The following is a 23,501-nucleotide window of genomic DNA, read 5'->3' as shown; positions in this document are numbered from 1 at the left end:
TTGTGTATATTTTTCTGAGTATAATCCCTGTTGAAGTGGTTTCGTTGCAGTGAAGGTGTGCTAAGCAGTGAAAGCGCCTGTCTAAGTGTATTAATTCACATGTAACCACCTGCTAAGATGATTTCACAGTAGTAAAGGCGTGCTAAGCCGTGATAACACCTACCCAGAAGAAAACAGACTGTCACGAAGCCCCACTTCAAGGTTAAATAAGCAAACTGCCCTCACATCGATTCATAATTGTTTACAGGCTTGAAGTATAGCAACCTTTAAAACACAATTTACAGGTGATCACTTGCATTCTCCCGAAAGTCAAATCTTGCTACTAGTACTAAAACTTGTTCCCACTTTCTTTGGAAAAAAAAATTGTGCAGGCCATCTCTCAATAAAAAAAATTAGGTCATACAAAATATGCCCATTTTTTAGACATAATATTTGATTCGAAATTATTCGACCAAAATCACTATTCACTTCGAATTCACTTTAACCTAAAATTCACTATTCGCAAAGCCTACTCAGAGTGTGTGTATTATGTCTTAGTAATGGAATAAAAATCTCCCTTTTTTTGGTTAATCTGACCTACGAGCTGGCTCTCAGCTGGCTTTTTTAAACAGTTCTCAGAAACAAACAGGTCACCGTAAAACGGAGAGCGTAGCCATACCCGGCAGTCCCGTTGGATGGTCTTGATGAGAGCATTGTAGGTGTCAGCCTCTAGCAGGATGCCATCAGGATGGTGCTCGAGAAAGTCGAGGTCCTTGAAGGTCGGCGAGCGCTTGCTGCGCTCGTGCTTGTTCGCTTTTCGCTTGTAAGTGGAGCCCTTCAGGTCGTACTTCTGGTGCATGGGCACCACCGAGGGAAGCAGGTTGTTCATTAGCACAACACGCACATTCTTGCCGCCACATTGGTAGCAGTAGAGGCCATAGAACTTGGGCAGCAGTGTTCGTGGGTTCTGGTTCAAGTTCTGGACAAAAAAATAAATAAAATAAAATGCGTGCAGATGGGACGTTTTCCTTTTTATTACTGGCATTTTATGTCCCAAACTAATATTAGGCACAACAAGAGCCACGACCGAGAAACATCTGCATTCATACAAATGCTCAAACTGTGGTGCATGCAACGATTCGACAGGAATGGATGGTGCACTTTAAACATCAAAAGCTGATGATTTTTTCTTCGGGTTCATCTAATGTGCAATTGAGGTAATGCGCCAGCAAGTTGGTAACAACAGGTCTTATCATGTGTCACGTAATGTGTCGTAAAAACATGTGACATTTGTGTATTATTTAACTATATCTAAGGAACTTCAGTGCTCCAACAATACAACAGCTTTCACCACTTGGTGTTTTGGGCAGGACTGGAAAACTAATTTGTGAGAAATTAGAGAGCCAATCTATCATGGAGCACTAACTGTGTGATATGCACAGCCATTTTCGGTTTTCAATACCGAATACCAGCAAAGTCTTTTGCCAACTATGTTATGCAAGACTTTCAGGTTTCGAAGTTGACACACTCACCATGTAGTAACCTGGAAGTAGATTCTGCAAAAACTCTGCTTCCTTGTGCTGAACTGTTTTGACAATGAACTCATCGTCGTTGGTGAGGTAAAATACACTCCCGCTGGCACCAGGGTTCGTCAGTTCCCTCATCGGTTCGTGGCACAAGGACATCTGAAATCAGCCTCAGAGTAATGAATTACATAACATGGTGACACAGGTACAAGATATCGCTAAGAATTAATAATTTTTAAATTGATATTTTGCAGCCGTAACTAAAATAACTATTAATGAAGGAACATCGACAATACTGTTGGCTATACAGTTTATGTCGGATACATCAAATTTGGATACAGTTCATCTCTGATATATCAAACTCAGATATAGCGAATTATTGTCTATATAGAACAGTTGGGAAATCCCCTTGTGCTTTTCATGCAAAAGTATGGGACCTGTGCACCCGTATATCGAACTACCGCACAGTGAGACATCGCTATATTGAACACTGCGTTGCACTGAAGCCCAAAAAGTACATTTTTCCTAGCAAATATTGATCCATTTTCGGCCGTGTTCTAACAAGTTCCGATCTCTTTTCGGGCGCAGGTGACGAAAAGGCAGGGTTATTCCATCGCGCTGGTCTGGTTCGTTGCATGGTGCTTTCAAGTGCACTGTTAAGTTTGACACGCAATATGCAGATCTTAACGCGTGGGCACAGTGTTTTTCGAAAAGACCGATTGCCGAGGACACCAAAAAATAATGCAAAGTGACTCTGCAATCTCGTTCCAATGTTTGCATTCCCTTCCTCGTGTGTGAGCATGTCATGCGATGGGCATCCGAGCCTGAAAAGCATGGCCTTCGAGATGTGCAACCGTGATGTATGTTTAGTGTCTTCGGTTTTAAAAGAATGTCTCGGAGGCTAAGCTTTTTCTAGCTTTTCGCATTAAAGCAGCTGAAAGCAGCAGCTGCCAGCAATAAAGCCACAAGCGACATAAATATATCCAACATGTCGGTGCTGGGAACTCGGCGCTGTCTTTTGTGCCTTGTGTATTTCTCGCATTGTTCTTGATGAATTCTCATTCATGAGTTAAACAGAACGTCGACCAGCACGTAGCGATAAAAATCATGATTGCAGCTAGGAGCAACGTCAAGTAAAGCATTGTTGTAAATTTTCCTTGCGGGTCAGGTGATGACTTAGAGTGCGTCATGACAGCTGACGTTTCAGGGCACCATGTTGGAGAGAGTGGCCTCATTGGTGCGTAGCTGTTTCTGCCTGCATCGATGCTGATATCATAGCTGCACTTGCCGTGGAAGTGTACCCGTGTAGTCATGAATATGCCACCACCCTCACTGCCACCACTAACCAACCTTTTGCCGCGCTACAAAGCTTGCATTGGCATTCTGCGTCAATCAATGCTGTTGTGGCCAAAAGAGCTGAATTCGCTTATTTAAAAAGCTTGACTACAAAAACTTCACGAAAAAAAGACAATAACACAGAAGGTACACGCACAAGTACAAACTAGCAACTGAATGTTTATTGAAAGAAACACAAATATAAATAGCAAGAAACAACGTAAGTCATTAGAGGTTGGCAGCTAGATAGTCTATCTCTAGTTGGTGCAATGCGATCGAAGGCCTCGCAACACATGTGTCGCCATACTTTTGAATATAAAAAACCTCAGTAACTTCTCTCGCTGTCTTATCTTTGTGCCGCGACAACACCCTTGTTTTTCGAAGTAAAGAGTGACACTTGCAATCTCTACAATGTAGGCACAAATTCGACGAAGGGTGGGCCTTCCTCGGTATGCTTTGTGATCCTTTAGACGGTTATTGAAACACCTCCTGTTTGCTTGATATAGTACTTACCACGTCACAAGGAAATGAGATACACCGTACTCTTTCCACATTCAACTAATCCTATCTAACTGCCAACCTCTAATCTTTTATGTCATTTCTTGCTATTTATATTTGTGTTTACTTCAATAAACTTTCATTTGCCAGTCCGCGCTTGTGCGTGTGCCTTCTGTGTTCGTGTCTCTTCTTGCGCAGTTTTTGTAGTTATGTATTACCAACTCGCCCAGCATTCAGTCCTCTTTGAAAAGCTTCAGTGATGTTGAGGATGACGGGAGCTTGACGGCGTACAAGAGGCAAGACAAGTTTACGGACTATTTTACGCGAAATAAAGTGCAATGACCTGCAGTTCACCCATTGTTCTCATCTATAGTGTGGGCGAATCGTTATGCTAGCACTTGTAACAGTTTCAAAGGCCTGAAATGCTTTATTCAGTTTTTAAATGCAATATTTTGTCTTTCGAATTATCAATATATCAAACTATTTCGCGATCCCCTTCAAACATGATATATTTGGGATCGACTAGTGACATGAATCTTTTCTTAACTCAAAATGCAGTTCTAATGGCAAGGATATCAAGTACTCAGCATGTGTGAACTTAAAAAGGTAAATGGCTGGCTGCCAGCTACCGACTTTGTTATGGTGCTTGATCATTTTATGCTGCAGAATTGGTGGCAATAAGGTTAATTGTATATTTAGTAATGCCACTGCCATTACAGTGAAACCTCGTCAATACATAACTGCCAGGGATGGTAGCATAACTACGCACTAAGCAACTACACATTAATCACCAGCTACAAATTTGCATCTTTTGACATGCGCCGTTGCAGCCAACAAAGGAATAAATTCAGTGCCACAAAAAACACTGCCTGAAGTGCCTACCACAAAGCCATTTCTTTCTGCCAAAAGTGCAGAAAAGATTCTGTCACTCTCGCACAACAGCCCGATAGCACGCAGTGGCGATTCCAAGAAACATTTCAAAACTACTGCGAGATCTGAGATGCGCAGCATGGTACAGCGACAGAATGGACACAATCGACTCTTCATGATACTCGAGCTCTGCGGTATACTACTAAGAGAAAACTGACGCAGTTTTTTAAAACGCGGTACGGCACCAGATAGCCAAATCGTTTACTGAATGGGTAGTTGCGTGCAGCGCCTCCCCTACTCGGCGCACTATGCGAGTGCTGATCTGCTTGCTTTGGAGTACGCCCACTCCGCTTTAGTTCATGCACAGATGAGGTGAGTAGCCTATTGGGTTAACGCTGCAATGATGCGCTTTCTGCAAGCGATGCTTGGGCAGTCCTGGCAGCAGACAGAGGCGCGTTACGGCTGTAATGTACGTGTTAGCAGGATACAGTAAGGTTTCTCAATGCCCGCAGTCTGCAACGCTAAACTCTACAACAGTGAACTGCTTGTGTTTCTGCAAAGTGATGCACGCTTGAACACGGTTTTGCAGAATAAAGCGGCAGCGATCACCAGCCCAGCGCATTCAGGTATGTGCCTATAAAAGCGTGTGGTAGGCTGAAAGCAGTGTACGCCACATGCATGTGCCCGAGCAGATAGCCAAGGATTATTTCACTGATATGATAAGGCTTTTCATCGGTGATAAGCCATACTTGCTCGTTTGTCGGGGTTCGCAACCTCACCTTCGTTTTTTTTCCCAATGATTACTCGCAATGTCATTGCTGCAATCTCGCGGAAGTTAGAATAACTTATCAACTGATCGTCAAGCTCATTAACATGATGGAAAACCGTTAACAGCTCATTGTGGCATCTGCAAGTTCAATAGCACAGTAACATTTTCTGGCTCAAAATTATATCACAGTACACAGTTAGTGTACGCACTAACCAGTAAGCATAAGACGAACACTGTGGTTTAAGCGGTCCGCAAATACATACATTAGTCTCTATGAGACTCCGTCGGGGATTCGTCGCAACTAAGTTTCAACTGTTAGTACACTTAAGGCGGGTACATACTAACGAGGGTTGAGTGTAGAATGAACATCAAAGAACTTTGAATGCATGGACACAAGAAGAAATAAATAAAGGAAGCAGCAATGAAAATTAGATAATTTCAGGAGTGCTTTTGACATCAGAATATAGCAGTGCTTGCATCAGTGACTGGAGTGACTGAAGGTTAATAATTAGTTGATATTAAATAACATACACAACTTCCTTTTTTTTCTATGAAAGTAGTTAAAATGCTCATCAAGAAAGCATAGGCTTTTAAGACTAGACAGTTTGGGCAAACAAAGTCCTTTCACGACTACGGTAACAAGTAAAACCACAGAGATCAAGCACTGCGTGTAGCGATGCTTACTTCGCTTCACCAATGAGTTACAGCAGCTTTCATAATAATGTACACTTAAACTCTCATAATATTCCTGTAGCTCAGGAACATAAAACCCGCAACCATGTAGTAATTACAATTACTCTCACTAAACATAACTTCGTAAATATGGCAGCATGCAGTAAATGCAGTTGACTCACATTAATTCAAACTCGAAGATATTTCTGAACTTTATTTAAATTATCAAGAAGTTTGAATTATCAGAAGTTATATGACTGTGGGTGAGGTGACATCACATGTTATGATTAGGCACTGATTCCATCAGATTTAAAAATTATTTAAGTGATTGTAAGACCTAACTGCACACAATAAACAGAAAGCAGAGGTGTAAGGTCCACAAGTTTATCGGCCATTTACTGCTGATTAGACCTTTTTAAGAAATCGTGAATTGCGAACTGATTTTTTGCTATATGTGCTTTCTGCACAAAGCTCTCTACACCAGTTGAGAAGCAACACTGTTTACCTTGCGTGCACTTTGTTTCAAAAATTTTTTTACTAGCAAACCCTTTTTCCTTGAAGGCTTGGAGTGCTTATTTTTCATTTTTAAGACTGTTAGAATTACATAAGCAGGAAAATTTTTAAATAGTAGTGGGAAAGCAGTAGATATTTTCTGGTATAGAACCACAAAAAGTGTGAATTGAACCAATGTTGGCATTTCAAAAAAGAGGCTTTTAAATACATTGAAAGAATAGAGGGCCAACTAAAAAATTGAATTTCTTTGAATTAACCAAAGGTATGAATTATCATAGTTTGAATTATCACGAGTCTAATGTAGTTTAAACCTTCAAGTTCCAGAATTATGAAAAATTTCTGCAGTCAACAACACGTCTGACTCTAAAGGTTCAGCAGAAAAGAGCTGCAGCTGCATCATAACTGATGGGCCTAAAGATTAGGACGTCTGTATGAATGCACAACACATTGAACTCACAGACTTTGGGCCCCATAATAACGAAATGACTATTCACATTTTTTAAAAATTCACGAAGCGTTAAATGCCTTGGGCAGGACCCAATATGTGAAGTGAAAGAGACAGAATGGAGGCCACTTACCAAAAAATCTTCAGTTTTTATGCTAAACAGGTCCCTAAAGTATCGAAAGGCGACTGGAGCGTACGCCTTAAATTTGAAGTCGCTATAGTGATGTGCTGGTGTGAGATTGCTCCCCTCCCTGGAAAGTGACCAAAGAGAAAGAATGAAAACTCAAATGCCTCATGAAAAATTCCTGTTAGTACAAAGCAAAAGCAGTTTGCTCCCGTGTGATAAATTTTTATGGGACAAAAGTTTGCTACACTTTCTTCTACAAAATGCAGTGCAGTTGCGCAATTCTTAACACGGACACCACTAAGGTGAAGTGTAGCACCACGGCCAATGCACTTGTGTGTGTAAGGATGCAGTTGGTGATACTTTGCTTGTTCAATTACAATTTTTCTTTCTTAGTAGCAGCTACTTGTAGTGAACAATAAAGAGCTTGCCAATGCATAGTACCTATGACTATATCATAACTGAATGTTTTGTGCAGTTAAGCTGCTAAATCTGACAGTTAAATCTGACAATGTAGCGGCACCAAAATTCTCGGGCGTACCAGTTGCTGTTGCAAACATAAATGTTTGCTCTGTACTTTCTGAATTCTGCTCGACAACTCGCGGCAGTCAAGGTTTTGGTACAGAGACCTCTTATATCATTGAAGGCTGTGAAGCCTTATGCCACAGGCTTGAGCTGCATCCCTTTTAAAACAATTAAGAAATACACCAACTGCTACCAATCCTGCAGTTGTCTAGTGGCTAAGGTACTCGGCTGCTGACCTGCAGGTCGCGGGATCGAATTCCGGCTGGGGCGGCTGCATTTTCGATGGAGGCGAAAATGCTGTAGGCCCCGTGTGCTCAGATATAGGTAATCCTATGAGGTAAACGTAAATTTTCGTGGACAGCACGACAGCGAGAGTGCCTTAGATTGCCTACTGCAATTCTCTATGACTGAAAGATAAATATGCTGTGTAGCATTTTGGAGAACACACTAAAGCAAGGTACAAATAAGCTTAAATGAATAAAGCATGCTTTTAAAGATCTATACAAGATAATTTTACGGTAAGATGTTGATTACTGGAAGAAAAAAAAAAGAAGACTAGAAGTTTGAACATATCTTAACTACAAAATGTTCGTGCTTGTATGACGATGTAATGTCATAAATTTCAGAATATTTTCTTGCATTGGGGTATTTTTATATTAAGCTTTTATGTTAAGGTATTCCTGATGGAAGCACATTCTTTTGCAAACGAATAAGGTTCAGTCTGTCACTATCTTAGAACAGAATGCAACCCATCTTTGCCAGTAAAATTATGGACAAAAGCTGAAGTGACGATGTCCTGAACCAAAATTCGTCATCCAACAATACAAGAAAATCTCATCAAAGGTTAGTGAACGACAAATGTGTGCATTAGAAATGCTTATTAAACTGCAGAAAATGCGGGAAAACATTTTTAGGATATATACTTAAACACTCAAACAAAAGCAATTCAGAGACTAGAAAAACACAGACAATAATGTGAGATACACAGAAAGAAGAAGCAACAAAGCTTACCCAGGAAAGAAGATTGACTCCACCATGGCAAAGTCTTGCATCAATAAATCACGTTCTGGTTTCGACGCCAAACTGCCAACAGCGTAACCTATGCCTAGTTGAATTGAACCTATAATTTGTGATGTTTGAATCTGAGGAAGAGGGAGGGAAAAAAAAAATACAGGTCACTGATACGGTAAAAACCACACCGCTGTCCAATGTTTTCAACATGATAATGTTGAACAGCACAATGCAAGAACAACTCAAAGGAAGGTGCGGCAACATGGAACCTTCAAGCAAGCAAAATGTTCTCTCAGTAGCTTTTCATCTTCTATTTCTTGCACAATTCATATATTAAATAGTATCTCCTACTATTCAGCAAAGCATAGAAACAAGAAAAGCAGGTCAAGAACAGTGCCACCAAAGCCATATCTGCCCCGCATGAAAATGAAAAAAAAAAAGAAGATATAACTGTTACCATGTAACTGGTCCTGAAAAGAATACATAGCTTATAGCAAACAAACAACACCAATAAAATGTACACATACGCACATGCACACACACACACACACATGCGTACACACAAACATGTACACAGACAAACACGTACACACTTACACAGCGTTTCTGGTACCTAAACCTTCGTTTACAAGGAACACGTCCGAGCTCCATTATCCTGACACAAGTTAGCTTCACCACATTATTAAAGAGAAAACCAACCTCAGCATAGTCTATCACACGATATCCAAGCAATTAAACACTGAAACCAGAAGTCCTACTAGAGTTTACGATTAAGTAGTATATTATATCTGAAATAACCAAGTTGGATAGTTTAGCTGTACAAATAATCTATCCTGGCATTTAAATGAACACAATGTTTGCCGGTTGTACAACAATTTTTCATCAAACAGAACTGCGGCCAATACGAAGAGCTGAGGCAGTTTCTTTTCCAACTAGACTGTAAAATATCAGCCTACAGCTTCTGGACAGGTAAGTGAGTAAACGAAAATGCGCCATCTACTGCAATGTCGCACGACAACATCGAGTTATAGAAGTAGTGCTGCTGAAACAGATGAGCAAAACCACAAAAATAAACTAGCTTTTTATAGCTTGAAGAAAAAGCACTAAGTAGCAACTGAAATAGAAAGTGCAGAAAAATAAAAGTAGAACAAAAAAAGGAAAATTCCAGAGGCAAAATGCAAAGAGAAAAAATACCCGTGCCTTGAATGAAACATAAGCGGCACGGCCCTCAAGGAACATTTTTCCGGCATGTTAAGATCTATCGGAAGTGATACCATCTGTTTGCAGTGATGCCACAAATAAACAGACAAGCTCTCCCAGGAAACAAAACAAGGAAGAAAACACGTATGATAGAGTGCTGCTTAGCAGTGTTGCCATGACATCCATCCTTATTGATTATATTCATCCTACTGGTATACAGTCTACACAGGAACGGCTATAGTAAGCATTAAAAATAGGAACTCCATACTGCTACATGGTCTCGCATTGTACCAGTGGTGCAATCCTGAATAATGGGACAGGAGACGTAACCTTTGTTTGACTCCAGATATTTCATTTCGGTAGATTTTTTTTTTTCATTTTAGCGCTAGCTACTGTGGACCCTTTCAAAAAAAAAAAAAAAAAGGAATCAAGGTTTTCCTAGACATTAGAGCAAGCTGTTCAAATTTTTTATCCCATCCAATGCCCATCATTACACAGATACACTTGAAAATATAAACTGATGAAATTTGTATTAGAACAAGACAACACTGATTACATGCTAATCTTGGTTGCCTCAAAATACAACTGACCATATTATTTAAGCATGTTCATTTTTTGCGGGTACCACAACTCCACAAATAATAAACATTCAAGCCATCAAATATTGAAAAAAACATTTTTTTTTTCGAAGTAGTGCATATAGTGGCCCGGTGGCACTGATGTAAAGGCAGGCAAGGAGGATACAATGAACACAATGGGCATCCTTTTTAGCATAAAAATACCAAATTACTATTGCGCATTTCAGTGATACAATAGCCTAAGACACTGAATTCTTGGAAGATGTAAATAAAGCACTTGGAAAAATACACAAAGAACAATCATCATTTTGTATTACTTTTGAACTACACTTAACAAGCTCCTTTCTACTCAGTAGACACTGATGTCAGTAATCAAAGTGCTATACTAATTGCTTATGCAAGCATTTCATGAATGACAGAGTTGTCACACATAATCATTGATTGAGCTTCACCAGCTAAGAGACGTGAGAATTCCATTATTTTCTCTACTATGTACATCACTAAATAGTATTACTCCTAAGACTCAGTCTAAATAAAGGCAACAATTTCCTCAGCCAGCAAACTCAGCTGTACTGAACTTACTGAAAAAACAGACTAATCTAACCTTGCAGAATCAACTGCACACCAGACAAAAAAAAGAAGTCCCCTTTGGAAAATAAAATGCAATATTTTCCCCCGATTTCTCATGTGTTTATCGCCTAAGTGCATGCTCGCAAAGCTTGAACTTCCACCCGTAATATTGCCGTTCACAATAAAATAATGCGATATATTTTTAATATTCTATTTCTATCATCTGTGAGAAAGGTTTTATTTTAAGACAAACCAAAGATGGTATTTTTTAAATAGTGATTTTTCAATAGGCTTTACTGTAGATGAATTTGAAAGTTTGAGACCTATTGTAAAAATATGTGTTTAAGGTACAGCTACGGTATTGACAGGCGATATTGTATACAATAAGTTGTAATAGGTCACCAAGTTATGAAGCACTAGCTGATTTAGCTTAGGAGGGAAAAAAATCTCGTATCAAGCAAATTTTAAAAAATGTCACCTGTTTAGACATTTTTCAGAAACAGTTTGCTTAAGCATACAAGCTTCCTAACAATGCTGCTTTGCTCTTCATTACGCGTACATTTACCAGAAAAAAAATTGTCTTCACCTAGCTAATATTTGTGTTTTTATATCGTCGTTAACTTTTGAAAAAACAAGGAATGAAATTGGTCCTTATGTACAAAATAAGTTCAATATTTTTTCCCTCCTAAACTATGCAGTTAATAAAAAAAACAAAGTTCCTTTTCAGACTGCTGGGTGGTATGTGCACAAAATATAAAATAAACAATCAAATCTAAAATATCAATTTTTCGACCCCTGTCAATCTCTCGTGACATCACCCATGTACATTGGGAAGAGCATATTCAGAACATGTGCGAGAAAATCGCGTGCGGTTGTTATTACCTCATTAAAGCAACGCAATATTTCCCTCCAAAAATGCTGCAATCATTTTACTACACATTTTCTCATGGCCATATTGGGTAGTGTTTAGATTCATGGGGCGTGACCTACCAGGCAAACATACAACCTTTACAAAAGTTACAGAAAAGGGTCCTGAAAATGATTAGTAATCAACACAGTAGCAATAATATAGATCATGACATTTTGCAAACACAGCATGTGCTATTGGTAAAGGCTTTGTACAATCACAAAATATCAATTCCAGTTAACAATATTATGTGCACAAACTTCCCGATTCTTTGTTATATATCTTTCTTTCAAACACGGAGTATACGACATGCTCTAAAAGACAATTTGAATTTACCAAAGTGTTATGTAAACGGTGAAAAACTAATTGAATTCACAGGAACTTAAATCTGGAATATTTTAGCCCTAGAGGTTAAGATCGCACGCAACTTTAAGCAGTCAAGCAAATAGTTTTTTATTGCGAACCAGGATATCTAACAAACTATTGACCACCTAGGTGTACTTTATGGAAAACTTTGTTTATGATAATTATGTTTGTTTTAATTATCATGGGATTGAATGCTGATTTGTTAAAACTTTGCAACTGAACTCCGAATTTGAACACTGGACTGGAAACTAGCCTTCCGTGGCTATCAATCCAGATAATCATACTATATGCGTGTTTGTGCGAAGAAAAAGAATAGAACGCTTCACTTCAAGAATGCTGCGCTGTGTATACATGTATGCATACACGCACATGCTTACGCAAGCACACACAGTCCTTTTCACATGTGATCTCAATGTACCCCACCCCCAATGCTTTTCGGTTTAGATTGTTGTTTGGCTAAGAAACAAGTTCCATAAAATTTACCACAGTAGCCAATCAGTAAAAAAAGTGTGCCATAGTTCACTAGCACGAGTTAGTACCAAATGTGCAGCTTAAACGCAAATAGGGCTACATCTATGGTTTTCATTCCAGATGAACACATGACAATGCCATTTCAGACATTCTACGTCTGTAGCACGTCTCAAATGAAAAAATAAATTCATGTAAGGAGCTGCATTGCTAAGCACTTGTCCCTGACGCCACTTGTGTGGCATTGTTACCTAGTATTCTCACCGAAAATGGCATGATTTTTTTTTCTTTGTGTGTTTGAACTACTCTGCCCAAGCAAACTTGCGTGGGCAGGGAGCGCCATTTTCGCTGCACAACAGGATGCACGCTGCAACTTGCCAGAGCACAGCAAAGCACCAGATGGAAGGCACTAGTATGGAAGTTAGCGGTGAAGTAGCGCCGAGCTCGTCTTTAGCCGTTTTTACCATAAGCGTGTGGATGAGTCCAGCTTGCGCACGACACAAAAGCGGTTAAGCTGACTCTAGAGACTATTTGGGCACGTTGACGTGAAAAGAAAGAAGTTTATTAAAACGCGCAGGTAGACAAGAACAAGAAGAGGACATGAAAGACATGCCTGCTAACTCGCGACAGTTTACCCTCAACAAGGCAAAGGCATTGCCTCCATCCCACATCCCCAGCCTGTAGAAAAGTTTTGGTCAGACTGTAATCATGATAGATCTTTGAGAAACAGTGATTAGATGGTTTTGAAAAAAAAATCAAAATGGCACTGATACACCAGTTATTGGAAACTTCTGAGTGAAACTACTCCTAAATATTGCGAGGAGCTACTGCACATGCAATGCAGCTTTTGTCTGTATATGCCATACTGACAGTCGAAGTTCATCATTGAAAAATAGTCCTTGTGCATTTAATGCCATCCTCTTGCCCTTATTAGGTAGTCCAATAAGTGCCAATTGAGATCTGCAAAGCCACTGCAGCAAAAAAAAAAAAAGGACAAACAAGTCCATGCCTACCTTTTTATAAGTGATTTGGCCCTCCTCGTCGACACGCCGGTGGCCAATCTTCTTCTCCTTGTCCAGCTTGCTCTTGTAGGCTGAACTGCCAGGCGTTTGCGGCTGCACCGTCGTGGGCGTCTTGTTGTCCGGCTGTTGGTATTGCTGTGCTGCGGTAACCTGCACAAAGATACAGTCACCAAAATAGAGACGCTAACATGAATTGCATAAATGACACCAGGCGGCAGCAATTCATTTGAAAGTATACAACGAATGGAAGACTGGCCAAAGCCTGTCTTGCGATTTGTATGTTAGTGTGTGGGCGTGTGCGTCTTCTCAAGTTTGCCAAACTGTCGACCTATCAGCCTTCTAAATCAGAGCTTCCTCTAGAGGAAAAAATTATATTTGGGGTTTCACGTGCAAAAACCACATGATCATCAGGCAAGATGCAAAGGAGGGCGCAAAAAATTTCAACCATCTAGTGTTTTCTAGCGTGCACCGACGATGCACAGCAAGCAGGCGTCAAGCATTTGGCTCTATCCAAATGCCACTGCTATGGCTGGGATCGAACCTGTGACCTTCGTATGAGCAGCCGCGCACTGTAAGCACTGAACCACCAAGGTAGACACTTATACTGGGTTTCCTCGGAAGCAGCAATGTACAGGTTACAGAATAGTATGATGCTATGGGTACTGGCAGTTCTCCAAGACAAATACAGGCATGGCTCAATGGTCTTCAAGTATGCTAGGCACAATCTTACATTTGACCTTTCTGTAAAGAGATTTCGCGCAAAGTATTGCAACCCACTGAAAAGCTTTTGAATATGTGTTTTGAAGGTGCTAGAAATGCAGCAAAACTAAACTTGTAGAAGAAATAATTGCTCAGCAACTAAAATGAACATAACCCACCACTACAACTTAGCAAGATTCGTGTGAGCAAGTCAAAACATGATCTAGAGCAAGTTTTTTAGACCGAGACGGATGAGGGACGAAAGATTGGGAAACAGCTATTTGTGAAGAAATTTTTTGTACAAAATTTCAATAGCAACACAAAATTTTATTTTAAAATTGCTGAGCTATTAAACAAATAGGCAAAGTTCTATTAAATGTAAATTTGAAATTTCTATTCTTGTTGACAGATTCTTTGCTGTTTACAATGCACAACACATGATATTGCAATATAACCTTTACGATGTCACAGTTAATAATATTCCTAAAACGTTTATAGCCAAACAAAGTGCTACAGAGATACCAAAAATTAGAGATTTCTCTTTTATTTTGTCAATTTTCTCAGTAGACGACTGCATTTTAAAATGAAATATAACTGATATTGCTGTGATTACTAAGAAAAAATATATCACTTAAGTGTAATAGTAATGGTTGTAGTAGCTGCAAAGTCAAAGCTCAGTGATGCCGAGGCCGACATACAGATCTCTCACTTTTCTATGTCATCTTTATGATAATGCACTTTTTAAACAAGCAGAAGTACAGTGCCAAAGTCTGTATCGTGTTAAATATACAAATCCCACCTGCATGAATGGCAACTGAACAAGCTCGGTTATGTAGAAAGGTCTCCATAACTAAAAAATGCATACTTCTTTTTGTCAGTCACATCCACATCCTTGGTCCATGCTTTAGAGTTCGGAACAAAAAAAACTATAAATTTTGAACACATTTGCCCACAAGCAGTTCCAATGTGTCTGTGCAAGCCAGGCCACAATACTTGTCACCACTAGAGAGTATAAAATACTATTCATTGCTTGAAGTGCATACACAAGATGCACCAGACCGACTGAATGAACAAGTGTTTACAATGAATTCGTGGCCTGTACAGAGTTTATCTTCTATAGCCACGTAAAAGAATATTTGCAAATACTGGATAGCATGGTTTCAACAATGAAACAGAGGACAAGTGTTTGTCCCTTGCATTTGTATTTGTTTCGGTCCTATGAACTGCACTCTCTGCTATTTAAACACATGAACAAATTACCTGGCATCGAATTTTGTTAAGTAATACAATACGCTTATAAATAGTCAACAGGTTGCTTCATATATACTTCTGCATCCCTTGCAAACCAACCAGTGAAGTCTACAACAATACTTAACAAGTTAGTTAGCCTTAGCAGATGCCCAACACAATCATCACGGCTAGGACAAACGCTTATCTCTAATATCTTAACGTATATCCACAACTATGCTTAGGAAGCTCATCTTACAACATCAAAAAATCTGCTAAAACATACTGCATTTCCCCTCTTTGGGGCTCTTTCTATTGCTTTTACAAACTATCAGTTATCTTGCTCATTTACACTTCTCCATTAAGTGCTATCATTTACGAGGACTTAGTTTCCACTCCATACCAAAGTTTTCCTATTGCCCAATGTTGGTGTGTCATCTTTCCTTCTGCAACTCGCTGCAAAGAACTAAAGATGGAAATGGAGAACTAATTACTAAAGCTACATTCATCACGTAGTGACAGACACTTGACGGTGCCCCCTTGGCAGATGAGATAGCAAGGGTCAATGTGAGCAGAGTTTCACAGCAATGTAATGCCACAGTTTTACTGCCATGTAATGTGTTCAAAAGTCAGAGAATGTCGTACTTGATGGACGACATTGATTTTTGAAGTGTTTGAGGTCTTGAAAAGCCTGACTACATCTGGCAAGAAAAAAAAAAATGAACAGCACAAGCTCACAGGCCATAATAAACCATATTAGAGGGTACATCAAGTGATAACTTTTGAGGGAAGGAGCATTCTGCCTCAGAGGCTTCTATGGAATGGCAAAAATATGCACACACAATTAATATGACTGTTGAAATTAAACTGCCTTCAAAATTCTCTGCATGCAGAACTTAACAGAAGGTACCTTTACAACATTGACCTCATTTTACAAATGTTAAAAATAAAAAGACCAGAATGTAAAATAAAATAAAAAAAGCTCACAAAGCAAGCGAATTGGAAATAACTCTATTAGAAAAAAAAAAGGTCACTTGAGAAACATGAGTGACATGACACCACCAGCTGTGAGCAAGTGAAAGAGATGTCAGAAAAAAATGTGTCTCCTAAAATTTATAGCCTCATAAAGAAAGTTCAGAATGAATGGAGCAAGCTATTTGACAATTCCAATTTCAGTGAAATGAAAACACAAGAATAACTACACAACATTATTTTATGAAGGTTAGAGCTTATTATAAGGCATGGCTACAAAGGACATAGAAAAAAACCTTTGCAGAATGCCTTTCGGCAGCACACACCATAATCGTTACAGGTAAACTGCTGTATTGAGGGGCCTCCAAGCAAAAAAAATTATATAATGTTTAAAGTATTAACAGTATCGTCACTGAAAGCTTGCAAAATAGCTGTTTTAAATACTGAATAAGAATAAAAAATTGACTGGCAATAATCATCATCGATAAAAAAAACAGTATAATAGCGACTTGACAACACCCAGCTAGTGCCATGGAAGTGAGTTAAGTGACTTGAGTGCCTTGTTTTGATGAAGGAATTTCTTCAGTAAATTATCAATACTTCGAAAAATGACCCAAGCATTCTAATCCTTGAAAGCTTGAATAATGAACATATTGAAAGGTGTTCTGCTCTGCCTGCTAAGGAGTGCACCTATGGCATGGTGGTAAAAGCATTGAGCTACTTTAAAAAATGACTTCATTGCATGGCATTGATCGATGCCACCATCACCTGATCTAATTCTATAAACAAGCACAGTCGACCTTGAACCGTAACAGTTCAGTGGTGGAGGTGCTAGGCATCGATCCCAACGCATTTTCCCGCAACACCGTACGAACACTGCCATAAATGTTCACCAGAAGTGAAATATGACAAGGGCACACATCACTTTCAGTACCTCTGAGATAAAGTGGTGCTGAAACACTTCAGAGGTGTCATGCCTAAACTCAAGCTATGGTAACACTGACCATGCATACTACTGGTCAATATTTCTTTATGATCGAGGAAAAGCCTGCCATCTTATGGGCTGCTTGTACGTATACACGTGCGACAGGTCTACACATACGCATGCATATTCTTAATCACCAACCGAAGAAAATTTTCATAGAGGGGTTAAGTAGGAATGCACAAATAGAGTGTAAAGAACGCTATACTGTAAATTACCATGATGATGCTTACATTTTGAACCTCATTTGGTGGCTACCTAAAAATAGTGTGCATGCATACATGAGTGTTTTGGTGATTTTGGAAGATTTTAACAATGCAGTGGTTGCAACAGAATATCGGCGATTTAGGTAAAAATAATTCTCTCATAATAGCACAAATGCCAGCCTGATGATCACTGATACACAGTCGCTCGGCAAAATAATTGAAATACTGCAACATAGGGGACTCAGTATCTTGCACACATTATCGGAGAGACTGTAATTTCTGTCCAGAATGACTGAATGCTGTGCCGATATATGAATTTTATATTAGAGTGCAAACTCAAGTGTTCGAGATGAAGTGATAAGATCTAAGATCTTTGAAAAAGTCACACAAACAGGACAACCAAGTATGGTTTCTGAATCTTGAACTGAGTGCTTACGTTGACATTACGCTATAGGCTGCTTACAGTTCTCAGCACAAACTGTACGTAGCCATGAATGAAGCTATAGAGTAGTGCCAAAATGAAGCATAAAGCCTTCAATTTTAACAACTGGTCTAAGCTACAGCTCCAAATGACCATACAGTGTGTCTTCGAATGAGAGTGTTAAAGGTGATCGTTCCTGTGGTATAAGGGCACGAGCCAACACTATTCCGATTTGACACGAATTTGATGTAATGGAAGTGAAAGTATGTGCTTCACTTAGTGTTAAATAAACGTGTTTCATTCCTTGAGCAATGCAGACCTTTAATAACACTAGTAAAGTGCTTGCGTATACATAAAAAATGGCATGACCTCATGCCTTGACAGAAGGTCACGTTAATTGTGTATAGTGAAATACTGGTTACGACCAACGATTATGGGCTGCCACGTCAGTGAGAGCTGATGATGTACTAGATGCACTGCTTTGGAGACTAACAATGCAGCATCAATGATGAATAATGTGCAGCAGTCAAACGTGATGGCAGTAAAACACATTACCATACGATTTATCCCCCCAGCACAGAATCTCATCACGAGGCCCCCAATTCTGCTTGAACCTTGATATACGATTCGAGAAGAAAAACATTGTACACTTGCACGCGCTAAGTGCACAGAGTGTATCACGTAGGCCCATTCGTTCTGCCTGCATCTGGTTCTCTACGAGTCTTGCTGACATGTCACCTCTCTGCATTACTCATCATTGTAAATTTCTAGCAGGAAATTCCATATCCAAGTTATAAAAAGGTATCTTGTGGCAGCAGCTGAGATCTTGGCATTCACAAAATAACACCTTATGGGCATACTGTACTAGGACAGTGGCCGAGCCAGAGAAACGAGTGAAACATGATCAGCAGCTTTTACATTATTATGGGCGGTGCACACATTTCTCGTGTTCATTTTTATAGACTATGCTAGTATGTGCCCAGACAAGAAGCAAGCAATGCGACACTGAAATATATTTTTCAGAAACTCCATGAAATATGATACACATTGGATGCTACTGCAAAACTCACTATAGGTATGGGTGTGTGTATCTCTTTTACTCACATCAATAGGCGGTGGCTTCGGTTTTGGTGCCCGTTCTGTGACTGAAAAGGAAGAAAGTAAACAGCGATTAGTCAAGGTCACATCAGCAAAGCGGTACTTTAACCGGCGAAGCCATAATTTTTACAACAGGCAAATCGCAACTTTATGTTAATCGGCACATTTTTTTTTTTTTTTCATTAGGCGCAAGGGGTGCTTCGACACCTACCTGGTCTGCCCATTGTGCGAGATGTACTCGATGTGCGAGAAAAGAAACGGCCTAACCCTCAAAGGCGAAGTTGCTTCACGTTACACACGCTCCTAGATCATTGTGTAATGTCCGATAAACAAAACGTACTACGCTAAGTTGCAAACCATCGGAACAGCACATCAATTTTCACGGAGCCCTCGAAAGGGGCACAGCTAGAGAATTGTTCACTCCGATAAAAAAACCTCTCGCGGAACGACCCTCTATATCACAATAGTGTTCTCCGGTATCCTCGAACGCACTTGTTTATCGGCTAATGCGACTCTTGTTCGTCTAGTAGTCGGTGTCAAAGCACTCGGCCTACGGAATGCGCCTGCCCTGCGAAGCGCGTGAAGGAAACAAAATTCCACAGGTTAACTCGATTCTCACAGAGGCGGTAGCCAAGAACAAGCATCATTTGTTTCAAACAGTTATCCAAAACGGTCCAAGATCGACCGAGAGATGGGCTTTTGGGAACTAGTAATTCATGCACCCGAAGCGAAGTGCTCGTCACTTTCATGCATAGCGATTGCATAGGCTTACGGTACAGCGATTTACGCCGCGTTGGCCCGTCAGAAAGCGCGCTCCCTGGCACTGCAAATAGGGAGGTGTCAGCTACGCGGGAAGTTGCATCTGATCGGCAGGTCAGACGATAGGTTCCCCGCTGTGCTTGCATCAGAGTCGCGACCGTGACTTCGAATGCCCTATTTAACGAGTCGCGGAATGCGGCTCTGCAGGAAGCTTCGAAACCCGCGTCTGGTGACCGGCCCGTTAGAGCACTGGGTTTCATGGGCATGCGATGGGGAACGGTTCACACCGGCGAGTTACGAGCAACAATTAGCGATCAGACCCATGCGGAGCCCGCAGGGGACAGCTTTCGAGGAAGGCGTTTCCGGATTCTCGACAGGGGCGCCAGCGAGACGCGATCGTGAGCGATGGGCGTGACAGCACGGGGACACGTACCGGTGATCTCCCGTTCTTCCACCGCGTTCGTGCTATACACAACCACCGAATCGGCGTCCGGCGCAGCAGCCGGGGGCAATTGAGTCTCGGAGGCCATCTTGATTTTTCTGTCAATTCCAGCCGCGGCCGGGAGATATCACTCGCCGGGGATGAATCACTCCAGGACCCGCATAGTGGGTCCACGCAGCACGACAGCACGCCGTCGCACGAGTCACATCCGAAGCAACCACACGCGGCTCAGGTGTTATCGGGCATCTGGCTGTCGTTTTTTCGTCGCACATAAACAAACAGAAGCACTTACGGACACACACACACTCAATAGGCCTAACTGTCCAGCTTTCTGCGGTTGTTCCGATGCGACGGTGCTGCCATCTCTGAAATGCGCTCTCCGTTCGGAGGCGCCACCGATGACCAATGTAGATGTAGATCCTAAACTTGTGGCTTACACTCACCCTGGGGGATCGGGCAAGAATCGGGTAGCTTAACAAAAACAATAAATAAGAAATGCATATATTTAAATACCGGCGAAAAAGTTAACAGAAATATTGATTTTTAAAAATTATTCTTGAGAAAAAATTTAGACGAATTAGTTCCTACAGAATGAGCAATAAATGATTGATATCAAAGAAAATTTTTCTATAGCCTACATTGGTTAGCTGAGAACCTTTGGGTATTGAGGTTATTAAGTAAATATTTTAGACTGTGCAATGAAATCTTGCACGGTCTCGCACACTTTCCCGTTACTGTGCTCTAGGGTATGTGCACCTAGGGATAGTAAATTTGACGTTGTCAGAGCTAAGCCAAGGGTTCGTAACGGTATTTCTAGTGATACCCTTTTTAATGTTGAAAACTTTCTACAAGAGATCAAAAAGTGCTTCACAGTTTCCTCTTCTCGACAAAAAGAACAAAGTGGGGAGGGAGTCAAGCCTTCTCTAAACAAATAAAAATTTAATGGATGAACACGACAGCGTAATCGAGTGATTAAAACATCCAGGCATCGGTTATGACATGAGGAAGTTTTCCAGGGTGTCATCAGATGGTTGAAATCCAGAGAATTTTTTTAAAGATGGTGTAGAGAATTCTCGCATCATCATTTGCCTCCGAAGTCTAGAAGCTACTATAAAGGCTGTTGTAGGGGTAATATTGATAGCTGGTCCATCTAACGCCGCTTTCGCTAGGGCATCAGCTGTTCATTTAGAGTTATGCCTCTATGCCCCGGCACCCATAATAATCACACCTGGGTTAAGTGATTCGGTACTAGGGAGTTGAATTCACCTAATGCTTTCGAATCACCGGATGCCGTGAGCGCACTGCAGACAGACAAGGAGTCTGTTATTATTACGGCGGAATTCATTGATGTTGGCAGCTTTAGAAGGGCCAATACTACAACTAAAAATTCTGCATTAAAGATAGGTGTGTAATCTGGGATTCATAGGAAAAAGGACCACTCTAGAACAGGGCAGAATATGCCGAAGCCACTCTTTTCATCTCTCTGTGAAGCGCACGTCGCAATGATGACATGTGTTTGCATTCCTAGCAGGTAGCCCTGTAAAGTAGCTCTTAACAAATTACCCGGCAGGTGTTTAGCACTATTAATGAAAATGCCATCAAAGTGTATTGATGACAGAGAACTTGTCGAGCTACAAATTGACGGAACCTCCCTAATTTGCGCGGACAGTGGGTCGAGAAGAGATTGTACAAACTTCACTTGAGGTGTGTGAAATCTAGGCCAACGACGATCAAAAATAAAACAGGTTGCGTAATAAAAACTGTTTCTGTACACCTTAAAGGAGATTCAAATGCCCTTAAGTACATTTGTACAGTCAATATTCTGAATCTGGTGAGGAGTGAGGGAATTCTAGCTTCCATTATAAAACTTTATTCGCTACAAGTTTAGGTAGCCCTAAACACATGCGCAGTGCCTGCTTCTTCATAAGAACAAGATGACGCAGCTTATAGGCAGGTGCCCCGGAGTGTAAGACACATCCAAATTCTATAACCAGCCTCACATACATGCGGTATATTAATAAAACGTGGCTCTGCGCATTCCTGATCTCCTGTTGCTTATCCTCCGCAATAAGCCAACTGCCCGAACTATCTTTGCAGCAATATATTCGATGTGGTTTCGCCATACTAGAGAGCTGTCGTATAGGTTTTGATAGAGGGCGTGACTGTCATGAGCTGACGAAAAAAAAACGTGATATTATCAGAATATACATACGTCTTAACATTCTCAGTGCATGGGATCTAGCTTATTAAAATATTGAATAGTGCCGGAGACAGAACAGCGCCCTGGGAAACTCCTTTTTCCTGTTTATAAGTATTGACGTAACACCATCTTGCGAACAGTAAAATGTTCTATTTCCTAAAGATTTTGTAATCTACGCTTTTAAATAATCCGGCAAATTGATTTCTCTAAGACGACTGACTAGTACACTATGCTCGACACCGGCCCCGCCACGGTAGTCTTGTGGCTAAGGTATTCGGCTGCTGACCCGCAGGTCGCGGGATCGAATCCCGACTACGACTGCTGCATTTCTGATAGAGGCGCAAATGTTGTAGGCCCGTGTGCTCATATTTGGGTGCACGTTAAAGAACCCCAGGTGGATACAACTTCCGGAGCCCTCCACTACGGCGTCTCTCATAATCATGTGGTGGTTTTGGGACGTTAAACCCCACATATCAATATGCTCGACACCATCATACGTTTCTGTTATGTCCAAGATAACTAGAGCTGCACTTTTAGAAAACAAGTTAGTGATCAGTTAATAAACGCTTGTGTTTACTAGTTTCTGGAGTATTTTACTACCTTCGCGGCATTCTTCTGCTAGCCACCAGCTAGTACAGCCAGTAACTTTAGCCGTTACTAATCAGAGAACCTTTCTTAGTGTTTTTAACTAAGCAACTACTAAGCCACCTACATTGCCAGATATTTCGTAGATTCCGCAGTATATTTTGCCGCAATGGTGACATCTAAAGCAATATTTAGGCAAGCCATAGTCCCTCAATACTTTTTTGCAAAAAAAAAAAAGTATTGAGGGACAATGGGCAAGCTCTGATTTTATTGACTACATTGGAATAGAAGTTTCGTGCTACGTAAGGACCCACACATAAGTAAATGGAAGGGGACATAATGATGCATAGAAAACAACAATTACCTTATAAACATTGTGACTGCTAACCAGTACGTGGTGTGTGGTCCCAAAGTAGGGGTTTATATAGTCTTCAAGCTGCTGCTATAGTAGAACTCTGCTATGTCCAAGTTTTGAAGATTTACTTGTGCATGTGTTGTCGTGATCCGCTCATATGAGTTCTTATACTCATAT

General features: G+C 40.6%; 1 protein-coding gene across 11 annotated transcripts in view; it reads right to left on the bottom strand.

Annotated features, from left to right (window-relative positions):
* Positions 1-20,542, bottom strand: part of LOC119172807 (phosphatidylinositol 4-phosphate 5-kinase type-1 sktl) — a 93,008-nt gene extending 72,466 nt beyond the window's left edge. For 10 of the 11 annotated variants that reach the window (XM_075893460.1, XM_075893458.1, XM_037423955.2 and 7 more), the window contains exons 1-7: positions 20,176-20,542; positions 18,990-19,030; positions 13,370-13,528; positions 8,268-8,398; positions 6,741-6,858; positions 1,512-1,664; positions 659-958 (exon numbers count right to left, since the gene is read on the bottom strand). In XM_075893460.1, the coding sequence (XP_075749575.1) occupies positions 659-958; positions 1,512-1,664; positions 6,741-6,858; positions 8,268-8,398; positions 13,370-13,528; positions 18,990-19,030; positions 20,176-20,272 (999 nt within the window). In that variant the 5' untranslated portion in view covers positions 20,273-20,542. Of the gene's footprint in view, positions 1-658; positions 959-1,511; positions 1,665-6,740; positions 6,859-8,267; positions 8,399-13,369; positions 13,529-18,989; positions 19,031-19,194; positions 19,311-20,175 lie in introns of those variants that run through there. The other variant, XM_075893459.1, reaches the window with a different exon arrangement.
* Positions 20,543-23,501: the final 2,959 nt, after the last annotated feature.

This window comes from Rhipicephalus microplus, chromosome 4 (assembly GCF_043290135.1).
Source record: "Rhipicephalus microplus isolate Deutch F79 chromosome 4, USDA_Rmic, whole genome shotgun sequence".
NCBI lineage: Eukaryota > Metazoa > Arthropoda > Arachnida > Ixodida > Ixodidae > Rhipicephalus > Rhipicephalus microplus.
The sequence above is the reverse complement of the archived record's forward strand: the minus strand, read 5'-3'. Positions and strand labels throughout refer to the sequence as shown.